This window comes from Phycodurus eques, chromosome 21, assembly GCF_024500275.1.
Source record: "Phycodurus eques isolate BA_2022a chromosome 21, UOR_Pequ_1.1, whole genome shotgun sequence".
NCBI classification, from domain to species: Eukaryota; Metazoa; Chordata; class Actinopteri; order Syngnathiformes; family Syngnathidae; genus Phycodurus; species Phycodurus eques.
This window is the reverse complement of record NC_084545.1, coordinates 15710037-15723252: the sequence shown is the minus strand read 5'-3', so window position 1 is coordinate 15723252 and position 13216 is coordinate 15710037. Positions and strand designations below refer to the sequence as shown.

Genomic DNA, 13216 nt, shown 5'->3' with positions numbered 1-13216 from the left:
GAGAAGCGGGGTACAACATGAAGTGGTCAACCTGGATAGGACAAATGATTTAACACTCAAATTCACACCTATGGACAATCTAGTGTCTTCACTGAACCTAAGAGGGAACCAGAGTACCCTGCTGAAGATCTACGCAAGCAAGGGGAGAACATGCCAACTCCACACAATAAGGCCAGCGTCTCAAACTCCGGACCTCAGAATTGTGAGGCACATGTTCTCAATATGAGGTCACCTTACTCCTGTATATACAAATGAATAGTGGTTAACGTAATACAACTCCAACTCCACAGGAAGGCCAAAGCCTAGATTTTAACCATGAACCATTCATTCATTCATTCATTTTGATTGCTGCTGTTTACTTGCATACATGCATAAGGTAATACATTTGTTTTTGTTTTTTTAGTAACCAAAATAAAAGCATTGCAATGCTTTCAGTGCACGGATGTGTCATTTTCATTTAGCAATATCCTGACAACCTTGATTATTTTGGTCACCACAAACCCTTTTCATCTCTAACTTGACACTAAAAGATTTATTAGAATCCCAAACAGCGGGCTTGTAATTGCGTGTTCACGCTAACATTTTGTGTGCCCTGTTGGTGGGCGTGTTGCACACAATCGACTAAGATTGCAATCTTTAAGGTCCTAAATAGTGGGCACTAATTTGAGTGTTCACTCAAACGCGGTATTTAAAGACAGCAGTCATGAACTGTGTGACAATTTTGTGCATCTGTCTGGCAGGTTAAGAGATCAGCTTCCACATCAGTTTGTGTAAGCAATAAAGTTTGCGGCAGTTTTTGCTCATGAAATCAGTAGTGGTCGAGACAGGTCAACAATCGCAAACTCCGTAACACAATGAGATTAACTCACAGCGGAAATGCAAACGCCACAACACAACTCATTAAAACCACAACATAGCTACATTAAGATACTTTACAACAAAAGTGACCACGGGACTCCCTCCGACTGCATAATTTGTCTAGGTTACCATATTGATGATTTATGACAATTCAAAAATATTTAATTTCCGAAACAGGTCATAAAAAGCTTACTTTCATTCACTTTTCCAATTTGGTTAATTAAAACTTGTGCAACTTCCAGCCTCAGTTTCTTTTTTTGTCCTCAACTATATTCATAAAAGTTAATACAAGGATAGATATCGTTGAAGGTTTTGAAATGCGTTTCTTTAGCTTTTGGAGACATAGGCAGTGTGAGGTATTCAGTTCTAATCAGAACTTTAATTTCGTTAGGATAATATTTTAACATTTTCCCCTATTAAAGACAAAGGGAAGCTCGCTGGTGCGCTGGCAATTGGAGTCCCCAGTAACAAGGACAAATTATATAGTGGGATTCCCAGCGCTCACTACCATTGTACATTAATGTCGCCGTGTTGTGGCGTTTGCATTTCCATTGTGGGTTAATGTCGTCGTGTTGTGGCATTTGCAATTGTTGTGACCCGTTTCGGACACCGTAAATCAGGCCCTAAGAAAGGCATTATTTTAAAAATATGTTTAGCACTGGCAGGATTTAACTAGGCCTAGACCTATTAATTAGGAGAGTGATTCCCAAACACCTTGTGAGATCATCAGGTGTGCTGTGGGAAATAATCAAAATTGCACTTAATTATTTAATACAACTAAGATATCTTTGTTGATCTAGCTATGCCAGCTATGTTTAGTTAAAGGCAGAACAATGAACAATGCTCTTCCACCACCGCACATGACATTTTTCTAACAATTTTATTTGGTGGTGGGCAGTGACAGTTTTCTACTGTAAAATATGTTCCTTGGCTAAATAAAGGTTGAGAAACACTGATGGAGGATATCAACAATGTAAAGCCCAAAATTTTACTGCCACACATTTGTTTCTAGTGCTATTAAGTACTGCCCATTTTAATACCCTCATGTCGCGACCAAATTTCTTTCATGTAGTCTCTTCTAAGTCTAAATATTGTTCTTCACATTGAACGGCACAGAAAGTTTTCCACGAGCAAAATACAGTAAGCAACTAAAAGGCGAGCAAAGTTGCCCCATGCGGCGAACGAACTATCGACAATTCTTCACTTCCTCGTCAAGCCAATTACCAAGCTAGCAGGGGTATATGACCAGATAACACTCGGAGACGTCAAATAGCCTCAGGTTTAAACGCTCCACATGGCGTCATTTGCGATTAAAGGCTAAAACACAACTTGATTGCAGTTTCCGCGATAACAGTTGGCTAATTAGATAGCAGTCTAATTAGCTGGCGACGCAAATCAATTAGCTAGCAAGCTAGGTTAAGCAGCCCCCACCCCGGTCTTGTAACGTCGCATAACAGAGGTCTCGCTGGTTACTACACACAAAAAGGAGGAAGTAGTCGACACAATGTTAAGTGAAACACACCACAGCGGGGCTCCAGGCGAGTCCGAGCTCGGTTGTAAACAACAAACGGTGAGTTCGAGTCGTGTCACTTTGCTAGGCTAGCCGTGTTAGCAAAGAGATAATTAAGCTCCGAACGGGGCGAGTCTGTCTCTCTCGCTCTCTCTCGCTCTCTCTCTCTCTTTCGCTCTCTCTCCCTCCCCCCTTTCCAACTCCGCATGATCCAGGTGGCCCTCAACCGCAGCTACTTCGCCCCACTAATAAGACATTAAAACACGCTCCCTTTGACACCTTATCAAACACACGGCCCTCGAGTAGTCTCCTTACCCGTCGGGCATCTACGAGTTTTCCGCCCGCCGCCTCCTGCTTGCTTGCTTGCTTGTTTAACAGCGCAAATTGAGGCCTAGCCCGACTAAAGCCATTTAATTAACGAACGTTCTCATCTTACAGATGTTTCGAAAACACTCGACTCCCCCTTCCCTCCTCCTATCAGACCTCCTTTTCATCCACCCCCCTCGGAACCCTACCTTTAAGCACCAGCAGTGCAACACATGCTCGTCCTACGGTGACATTTTTTTAAAAGCGTAATTGAGTAGAGGAATTAAACGCCTTGGGAGGGAGGGTGTTTATAAAAATAAATAAATAATTAAAAAAAAAAAATAAAAAAATAAAAAACGACTTGAAGCTGGTTAGTCTGCGAGTCGCGATCGCTTCCCTCGACAATGGGGGTGGTCTAAAGAGAGCAGAGCAAGGCGAAAGACAGACAAAAAAAAAGTTTGGAATGCAATGTTACATTTCTACAAAGGATCGGATTAGTAAACGGCGCAATGGTCGCTCGATAGCTTGATCCTCTATCGATCGCAGGCCACCCCCTTCCAATCCGATCACGATTGGCGTTTTAATTAAGTTCGTAGCAATTAGCTCATGTCTCTCGGTTTTACCTGCATGGTTGCCGCTCCAGCGCACGCGCATGCACGCACGCACACACACACGCACGCTTCCTCCGTGGGCTCCTCACAAGTGAAAAGTTTTCTTGCCTGCTCTCTCTCTCTCTCTCTCTCGCTCTCTCTCTCTCTCTCTCTCCCTCCTTCCTCCATTCGCCCTCTCTCCTTCCCCCAGTAAACACACCAGAGCTCCCCCCAAGGCTGATTGCTGACGTTCAGAAGGGACACACACACACACACACACACACACACGCACACACACACACACACACACACACACGGCCATCAAATCCCTTATGTAAACCCGCAGATATGACAGATGAATCAAAAAGCCAAATATTTAAATTAGTGAAGGAAAAAACAAAAGAAAACTAATTGTGACTAATCAAGTTACGTCAGTGTATTACATTTGAAAATTACGACATGCATATTTAAAAGGTGTTTTTTAAAAAAACTAAAAAGGTGGCCCCATTCTGCCAGTTCAAATAGTTGTAAAGCGAGTTAATCAATGATACATTACACCGATATAACCACTCGACTTGGGCTCCACTAGCGTCAATTATGTCTTTATTTATGTGTAAAATATCTTATATGTTGAACACACGTCCGCACAGAGTAAATGTTTGTTTAAAAAAAAAAAAAAAAAAAAGACAGGAGATTAAAAATTTGGCACCATCCCCATGCTGCTGGGAAATGGGAGTGATGGTTCTGAAGGCCCTAATAGGTGTCCCTAATTGCGCCTGTGCAAAAATTGACTTGCTGACGTGTAGGGTGGGGGCTTCCGGAAACCGAGCGTCGCTCAAATGTGTCTTTACATGTCGATGTTCTGAGGGGATTTGAAGGACTTGACGTTGAACGGTGTGTGCTAGTTTCGTTATACGGTGGAATACTGGTGGTGATGTTTTGCTTAACTCTTTTCGGATCGAATGGAATTGAATGGCACTCGCGTTTGATTTGCAGGGGACAGGTGCAGCAGCTATACGGCTTAAAACGCGACACGAAACGGAAACGTGCTTCTTAAACCTTCATAACTAATGCGTGTGATACCTGCTGAATTAACGCGTGAGTCGCCCAGTAAACTATATAAGGCACCTGGGTCAAAAGTAGGTGCAATATACTCGTATACACAAACTAATTGGATCAGGACTTTATTGCAATTACATTTATTAAACAGTTTATTTTCATATAGTTTGAAAGTAGGGTTTCAACTCCATGAGGCTTTTCAAAGTATGGTTTTTAAAATAGGATTTTTATCCAGCGTTCGAGTTTCTAGCCTGGGAATAGGAGGGGGTTTGTGTGTATGGTGTCCTTCATTGTTTCCTTTTTTTTTTTCTTTCTTCCTACTTCCCTTCAATAACTGAAATATAAACTGTATACTATACTTTACCTACTTTTGGCCGCCCTGTATAATGTAGAATGAAGTTAGTGGTTTCAGCAAGCAAGTATATTTTAGTATATGTTACTATTTATCCTGACTAATGTCCTGACTAATGCAGTGTGTTTTTACTGCCAAGTTGAAAATACTACATTTTGTAGTAACGTGGAGTAAATGTGCACAAGTCGTTAGACGTACTTGTGGAACCTCTACGGCCTACTTCTGATTTGATTGTAATTTTCAATATTTTTTCTTTCCTGAAAGAATCAAGGAGTTTTTTTTATAATAACATTTTGAAGTGTTATGTGGAAAAATAATGACTAAAATGTAAAAACAACACCACCAAACTGTGATTATAATCACAGAATACAGGGGTGGGCATAATATGGCCCAGGGGCCACATACAGCCCACCCCTTTCTTTAATCCGGCCCACTGAGCATTTACATCGTCAAGAGTCCTGAAATATTTGTTGTTAATTTAGCTGTTTTATTTCCTTTAATTGGTTAAATAAAATGAACGCATTCATTTTTTCAAAGTTGTAGTCATTTATGTCATGAAGTCATTGGGTAACATATATAGTAAATAAAACTAAATATTTTATTTAAGTTCAATATGCTAGGTTAATTGACGACTCTAAATTGCCCATAGGTGTGAATGTGAGTGCGAATGGTTGTTTGTTTGTATGTGCCCTGCGATTGCCTGGCAACCGGTTCAGGGTGTACCCCGCCTCCTGCCCGATGTTAGCTGGGATAGGCTGCAGCACGCCCGCGATCTTCGTGAGGAGAAGCAGCTCGGAAGATGGATATTAAATATCTGGTTAATTAAGTATAATTAAAATAATTCTAAATAATAACTTTACAAATGGCACCAGGGTGTGTGTGTGGTTAGCACATCTGCCTCACAGTTCTGAGGTCCCGGGTTCAAATCGGGCCTCCTTGTGTGGAGTTTGCATGTTTCCCTGTGCCTGTGTGGCTACTCCGGTTTCCTCCCACATCCCAAAAACCTGCCTGGTAGGTTAATTGAAGACTCCATGATTGGAGCTCCAGTGTACCCACGACCCGCGTGAGGATAAGCTGCTCAGAAAATGGATGGATGGAAATTTACAAATGAAAATGTTATTATTTTCTGATTAAAATAAACAGTTTTAAATGCATGTTTTAACATTTTTTCTTTCATAATCTGCCAATGAGATGGGCCAGGTCCATTTTAAAAGTCAAAAGTGGCGTGGCCCTTGAGTGCAAAAGCTTGCCAACCCCAGACTTAGACCCCCTTGAAGATCAACCTGTGATTTGACTTTATTGACCCCTTCGGCACTAATAGAAATAGAAATCATCTTTTTCAATGTCAAACTGTTGCTATCATAAACCCTTTATTAACGACACAGAGATTTTTTTTTAACATCTTTTGTTGTACAAGTGATGTCAAAACAATGCAGTTTTGATTACAATGGCTTAAGATGAGGGTTTTACCCTCTTCCGGTTTGGTGAACTATGACAGCTGTGTAATGAGTCTCGAGGAAACATCTGAGTAGGCACCTTATGAAAGTTCAATTTTTTAAATGACAAAATCAACACAAATAGTACCAGGAACATTGTTGTGTTCCAATGTGCACATCGCCATCCAAATTCAGCGGCGTTTTGAGTTAGCATGGATTTCCCAGCGATGTTTACCTCCTTCATGATCGTGTGTATTGCTCTATCCCCGAACATGCCGTCTTGGACACCACAGTGCATGAAATTAAAAGGAGAAATAGATTCGTTAAGAAAGAGATTTGGGAACTAAAAATTAACTCTACGTTTGGATTACAAAGATTTGCCGGATCTCATGACAACATTTGGTTCAATACAAAGTAAGATGGGGAAAAGTTACCCATAATGTTAAGCAGTCCTACATTTACACTGACAGCGTTTTTTGTGCTTTGTTATGGATCTGAAGCAGAAAGCATCTGCAGCCACTTCCCCTCTCTGTCCGTATGGCTGTCCTTGAAACAAAAAATGCAAAAGACATTTGTTTTCTTTTTAAACGTAATATTTCAATACACGGAGAGCACAATGTTAGCTACATTTCCATCCGTTTTCTACACTGCGCTTTTCCTTCATTTGGGTCGCGGGTGTGCTGCGGCCTGGGTGCTTTGGAAGAGAACTTACAAAGACAATGTACGTCATACTATGCCTGACAGTAAGTAAAATGCTACGGTCAAATTCAAAATTTTCCGACTTCAGGGGCATTCCAATGTTCCACCTGTGGCATGTGTGTGTGTGTGTGAGAGATTAGGTAATTTCTAATATAATTAGGACAAGATGAGCGGGATGAGATACTTATGGCAAAGTCGATAATGACTTCATCCTTCAGGTTTGCGTGCATTTGTTGCCATGCTGTGTTGTGAATGTGAATATATTATGTTTCAGATGAGTATAGAAGTGGAGAGAAAATTTGTATGCAATGCCAGCAGTCTGAAAACCCTGGAAGAAATTGGAGGTACGTTTTACTTTTGTTTTCCTGACTTAAGGGGGACATATGATGGAAAATTCACTTTCTAACTGCTTGCAGACACAGCTGGGTCTCTGGAGTTCCTGCCTATTCATCAAGTATTGAATGAAACAACCAATTCATCTTTTTTTAACTGTCTTTCTAAAAAGATTTTGTAAGCTAACAGCGTTTGCTTCTGATAAGCGGCACTTGAGATGTCGTAGCTGAGGTTGTGGGTCTCGGTGGAGAGTTCTCTCATGTATTCGTTGACGTGTCCATGTGCCACATATACTGTACACATCCATTGTATGACCGTCTGCCACGGGTCGTCACGGTAATGAAGAGCCGTATTATACGTATAATATATGCGGTGGATGAGGGCTGGCGCACTTGACCCCGAAAAATGATTTCAGCAAGACAAGAAATAGAGTGTGAGCAAATTAGGCGTGTCGATGACACTATAAGAATGACATTGTCAGTTTTAATCAGCCTCCTTGGTCTATCTCTCTCTTTCTCCCTTTTATATTCAGTTTGTGCCGGTCAGTACCAGTTTCAGGACCGATACTTTGACACCCCAGAATTTGACCTCACTTTAAGTGACGTGTGGCTGCGTCAACGCAAAGGATGCTGGGAGCTCAAGTGTCCAACCACGACAGTCGAAGGGGCGGAAGAGACACGAGGAGAATCATCCAAAGCAGCCAAACTATGTACTTGCTACAAAGAGATAACCAATTTGGCCGATATTCATCTGAAGCTGAAGGAGTTTCTGAAAGACACTGGCCAAAACGTTAAGTTCTTGATGACTGAGGGCTGTCAGACGTTAACTGACCGCCATGGTCTTGGCAATGCAGAGATGAACTGGGCGCCCGGCGAGTGCTGGGTCAGTGCTATGAATCTAGTATGCTTTGCGGAGTTTACCACAATGAGGCGGACATTCACTTTAGAAGAGGACGGTGTGCGCGTAGATCTAGACGAAGCAGACTTCGGCTACATTGTGGGAGAGATAGAGGTACTCATACCAGAGGGAGGAGATATGCAGGCGGCCTTGGACAAGATTGAAAGAACCGGAAAGAAGCTTGGTGAGCTCAGAGCTGATATCTGTTATCTTTGGAATTGTTGCACTGTGTTAAACGTACAGTACGTAAATTCAGTGGGAAACAAGCTCTTCCAGGGAGCTGGCAACCTCTGATTTACTCATATTCAACATTTCCCAAAGGATGTATGGTAATAGAACTCATATGTTATAGGGTCAACCCGTCACCAGCTTCAAACCTGTATTAACTGCATAGCGGGTCCTCGGTTCATGATGAACTTAAAAATCATTTAAGTTCATTTTTTCCCTCATTAATGTACACACAGAACCCGCTTATTGACAGAAAAAAAACTGAATTGTTGACATTTTTGCAGATTTATTCAAAAAGAAAAACTGAAATATCACACAGCCAGAAGTATTCAGACCCTGATTTTAGCAAATGGCTGCAATATAACAAAGAGTGACAAATTGAAGGGGGTCTGAATACTTTCCGTACCCACTGCACAGTACTCCCATTGGAAAGAAGAGGACTCCCTGCATAGACAATTTTAAAAGTACATAAAACATCGGTAACTCATGCTTCTACTGGTCAGACAAGTGTAAAAAGAAGCTAATCAGCATACAGTGGAATCTCTAAGGATGGTCGACCGCTGATTTGTTAGGATATAGAAATACAGTGGACCCTCGGTTTAATGGACTGAGGGGGGGTATAGCGGATTGTCTGTTATATTGAAGCACTTTTTTTGTGGCCATATGCACTATTCGTGCACATTACAAAATTATGTTTTACTTTTTCCGTGGACGAAAACGCCCAGTACAGTACAATGTTATTGTAAGTACATTTTGAAAAGTTGTACATTTTATCCACACTTACCACGCTGGTGTGCTTGTTGTCAGTACCAAGTCGAGGCTGGTGGCTTTCGTGAGGAATTAGTGTGCTTCGTATTTCCAATTCCGTTAATGAGAGGCCATAGACGAACGGTTTGACAAGAAAAGTTACTGTACCAAAAATAGCATGTTCCAGACTCCAGAGGTTTGTGGCCTATTCCTAAATTAGCACTGGAGCCATGTGCGCTCTCTCCGCCTAGAGAGCTATGTGACAATAGATAGAACTCGTGCCATTAAGACCGCCATGTTAATGCTTTGCCTGGAAATGTTGCCACATTCAACTTGGCTGCCACATAGGTATATGGGCATGTCTGTTGGCTGAATCTAGTCATATTCTATATCTGTGACAGGAAATAGTGCGTACCAGTCCCTACCTATATTGCGCCACAGCGCCAGTAAACAACTGGCCAATTCTGGAACTAACGGACTTTGTCAACGCCATATTAAGTGACAACTGGAATCTATTTTAGGACACGCACTGTCCCGATGGACCCTCTCAGAATCAAAATCATCTTCGGGCGAGAGGCGGGGTACACCCTGAACTGGTCGCCACCCTATCGCAGGGCACATATCAACAAACTACCATTCGAACTCACATTCATACCTACGGCCAATTTAGAGTCTTAAATTAACCTACCTCCAGATGGTATGTTACCGCCAATACACATTAAATCGGGGTCCCTTAACTCGGGCTTCCACTGTAATGTAATTTCTCGTAGGAAACAATGGAAACACAAATAGTCTGTTTGCACATTGCATTTGCAATCACTTCACACATTGTTTACGGTCACGCAAGTGTTAAAATAACCATTGTCCTACCGTGCATCTTCTATACCGCATATCATTTTGGAAGCCTAGCCCAGCTGATGGGTAAAAGGCAGACGACACCTCGGACTGGTCGCCGGTCAATCACAGGGCACATATAGAGACAGAGAACCATGCACACTCACATTTTCACCGTCATTGAGTGGGAACCGAACCCGCACTGCCTGTGCAGAAACATTACAAGTGAAGTGCTACAGTGTACGTGTCCTTCAAATGGCTGGCGACCAGTGCAGGGTATAGCCACCTCTTGTCTAAAGTCGGCTGGAATAGGCTGTGATAGGGTTAAGTAGGACATGAGGGCAACTGCTACGGAGAATGGAGGGATTATATTTGCCAACATTTCAATTTATTGATGATCATTTTGTCGTCGTCAAGTAGCTCGTTGAGTCGTCTGAAACGTTCTTCAATGAAGTCAATTTGATTTCCTCCTTCTTCACAGGTGTGAATGCAGATCAGGGAGTTGATGGGAAAATGTCTGTTTACCTTCAAAGGAACTACCCAGCGCACTATGCAAGGCTACGGAGTCGATACATCTTGTAGAAGACAACTTGAAGAGATGACATGAGGAGTCACTCACTGCCAGGGCAGTGATTTTATTATTGAATGTGTAATTTATGTTCCTGAGAAGTAAGCCAATAAATTGTGTTCTCGCTTTTGTTGTTGTTGTTGTTCGCTGGAAGATAACATTGTAAAAGCCATATGTTTTGAGGTATGTAATCATAATCCTATTCTGGAATAATAGCATTTGAAAAACATTGTGGAAAAGCTGACTGTACTGGCGCAGAACAAATAGTTTCTATTAAATATGAATTATACATAATGTGTCAAATATATTGCCTGGGCAAACAAGTTAAAATAGTTTGTCTGGGAAAACAAATTAAATTGGCTAAAGGCGCAACGCTACTGAAACTGAAGGTGACGTAACAACTGAACGCGCATGCGATAGTGACTTCAGTTTCAAACCTCAACAAGTTAATATTTTCAAACTGTTGTTATTTTTAAAGCGAATGGGTTTTTCACTTAACGTTGAAGTTATGACCAGATAAACACTAATTGCCCGTAAGACTTGTGAATACCTGCATGCCCCACATCGGATGAATTACAACCCAAATTCCAATTAAGTTGGGATGTTGTGTTAAACACAAATAAAAACAGAATACAATGATTTCCAAATCATGTTCATTTAATTGAATACACTACAAAGACAAGATATTTGATCTTCAAACTGATAAACGTGATTGTTTTGAGCAAATAATCCTTAACTTAGAATTTTATGGCTGCAACCGGTTCCCAAAAAGCTGGGACAGGCTCATGTTTACCACTGTGTTACATCATCTTTTCTTTGAACAACATTCAATAAACGTTTGGGAACTGAGGACACTCATTGTTGAAGCTTTGTAGGTGGAATTCGATCCCATTCTCGCTCGATGTACAGCTTCAGCCGTTCAACAGTCCGGGGTCTCCGTTGTCGTATTTTACGCTTCATAATGCGCCACACATTTTCAATGGGAGACGGGTCTGGAATGCAGGCAGGCCCGTCTAGTACCTGCACTCTTTTACGACGAAGCCACGCTGTTGTAACACGTGCAGAATGTGGTTTGGCATCGTCTTGCTGAAATAAGCAGGGGAGTCCATGAAAAAGACGTTGCTTGGATGGCAGCATATGTTTCTCCAAAACCTTTATGTACCTTTCAGCATTAATGGTGCCTTCATAGATGTGTAAGTTACCCATGCCATTGCCACTACCACAGCCCCATACCATCCCAGATGCTGGCTTTTGAACCTTGCATCCATAACAGTCCGGATGGTTCTTTTCCTCTTTGGCCCGGAGGACACGACATCCACAATTTCCGAAAACAATTTGAAATGTGAAACGTGTCGGACTACAGAACACTTTTCCACTTTATATCAGTCCATCTTAGATGAGCTCGGGCCCAGAGAAGCCGGCGGCGTTTCTGGGTGTTGTTGATAAATGGCTTTTGCTTTACATAGTAGAGTTTCAAGTTGGACTTAACAGATGTAGCGCCAAACTGTATTTACTGACATATGTTTTCTGAAGTGTTCCTGAGCCCATGTGGTGATATCCTTTACACAATCCCTAAGTTCCTTGTGTACATTGAGGAACATTGTCCTTAAACTATTTGACTATTTTCTCACACACTTGTTCACAAAGAGGCGAACCTCGCCCCATCTTTGCTTGTGAATGACTGAGCCATTCAGGGAAGCTCCTTTTCTACCCAACCATGGCACCCACCCGTTCCCAATGAGCCTGTTCACCTGTGGGATGTTCCAAACAGGTGTTTGATGAGCATTCCTCCACTTTCTCATTCTTTTTTGCCACCTGTCCCAGCTTTTTTGGAACGCTTTGCGGCCATAAAATTCTAAGTTAATGATTATTTGCTAAAAACAATAAAGTTTATCAGTTTGAACATAAAATATATTTGTAGTGTATTCAATTAAATATAGGTTGAACATGATTTGCAACGTTCCAACTTCATTGGAGTTGTAGTACGTCTGAAGGCTGCCAGTTGGAGCGGTACTATGTGGATACATACGCTGCACTGAGCCGCCTGTTGATCTCCTGCCTTATTCTTCCCTCACTCAGGAACAAGACCCCAAGATACTTATCAACTTGACTTGACAACGGCCCCCTCTGATTTATGCAGAAATAGGAAGACGTTTTCCCTCCCGGAGGTGAGGCTCGATAGCGGGAAGCCTGGGTGCCAGGCCTGCACTGAAGTACCTCATCCTGGTACAGCCTGAGGAAGCAACATGGGTGCCCTTCCCTCGGATTCACCACCTGTGGGTGGGATAAGGGGGCCGGGTGAAATGCGAGTTGGGTGGCGGCCGAAGGCGGGGACCATGGCGTTCTGATCCCCGGTTACAGAAGCTAGCTCTAGGGACGTCAAATGTCACCTTTATGGCAGGGGAATAATAATTGTAATTATTATTATTATTATTATTATCCATCCATCCATCCATATTCTACACCGCTTAATCTTATTAGGGTCACGGGTATGCTGGAGCCTATCCCAGCTCACTGCAGGCAGGAGGCGGGGTACACCCTGAACTGGTTGCCAGCCAATTGCAGGGCACATACAAACAAAGAACCATTCCCACTCACATTCCCACCTTCGGACAATTTAGAGTCTTCAATTTAACCTACCGTTCATGTTTTGGGGATGTGGGAGGAACCCGGAGTACCTGGAGAAAACCCACGCAGGCACGGGGCGAACATGCGAACTCCACACAGGAGTTCCGCAACCTCAGAACTGTGAGGCAGATGTGCTAACCAGACGTTCACCGTGCCGCATATTTTTTTAAT

At 42.3% G+C, this 13216-nt stretch overlaps 3 protein-coding genes across 5 annotated transcripts in view; 2 read left to right on the top strand and 1 right to left on the bottom strand.

Moving 5' to 3' along the window:
- The window catches only part of zfhx2 (zinc finger homeobox 2), a 33262-nt gene extending 30484 nt beyond the window's left edge, over window positions 1-2778 (bottom strand). Inside the window, exon 1 of the mRNA XM_061665893.1 lies at window positions 2684-2778. The gene's annotated coding sequence lies outside the window, so the exon portion shown is untranslated. The remainder of the gene's footprint in view (window positions 1-2683) is intronic.
- On the top strand, window positions 2153-10544 carry thtpa (thiamine triphosphatase). 2 transcript variants are annotated; one of them, XM_061665896.1, is made up of 4 exons: window positions 2153-2428; window positions 7085-7154; window positions 7676-8224; window positions 10331-10544. In XM_061665896.1, the coding sequence occupies exons 1-4, from the start codon at window positions 2363-2365 to the stop codon at window positions 10429-10431; spliced, it is 786 nt and encodes a 261-aa protein (XP_061521880.1). In that variant the 5' UTR covers window positions 2153-2362; the 3' UTR covers window positions 10432-10544. The 2 variants fall into 2 exon arrangements, with proteins under 2 accessions (XP_061521880.1, XP_061521881.1); XM_061665897.1 differs by lacking the exon at window positions 2153-2428 and adding an exon at window positions 4072-4158.
- dcaf11 (ddb1 and cul4 associated factor 11) overlaps window positions 10414-13216 on the top strand; it is a 25933-nt gene continuing 23130 nt past the window's right edge. For both annotated transcript variants that reach the window (XM_061665895.1, XM_061665894.1), the window contains exons 1-2: window positions 10414-10518; window positions 12497-12585. In XM_061665895.1, the coding sequence (XP_061521879.1) occupies window positions 10506-10518; window positions 12497-12585 (102 nt within the window). In that variant the 5' untranslated portion in view covers window positions 10414-10505. The remainder of the gene's footprint in view (window positions 10519-12496; window positions 12586-13216) is intronic.

Coding starts and splice junctions, on each gene's coding strand:
- thtpa (XM_061665896.1), top strand. CDS start 2,363: ATGTTAAGTGAAACACACCACAGCGGGGCTCCAGGCGAGTCCGAGCTC. Junction 2,429..7,084: donor TCGGTTGTAAACAACAAACG/GTGAGTTCGAGT, acceptor ATTATGTTTCAG/ATGAGTATAGAAGTGGAGAG. Junction 7,155..7,675: donor AACCCTGGAAGAAATTGGAG/GTACGTTTTACT, acceptor TTTTATATTCAG/TTTGTGCCGGTCAGTACCAG.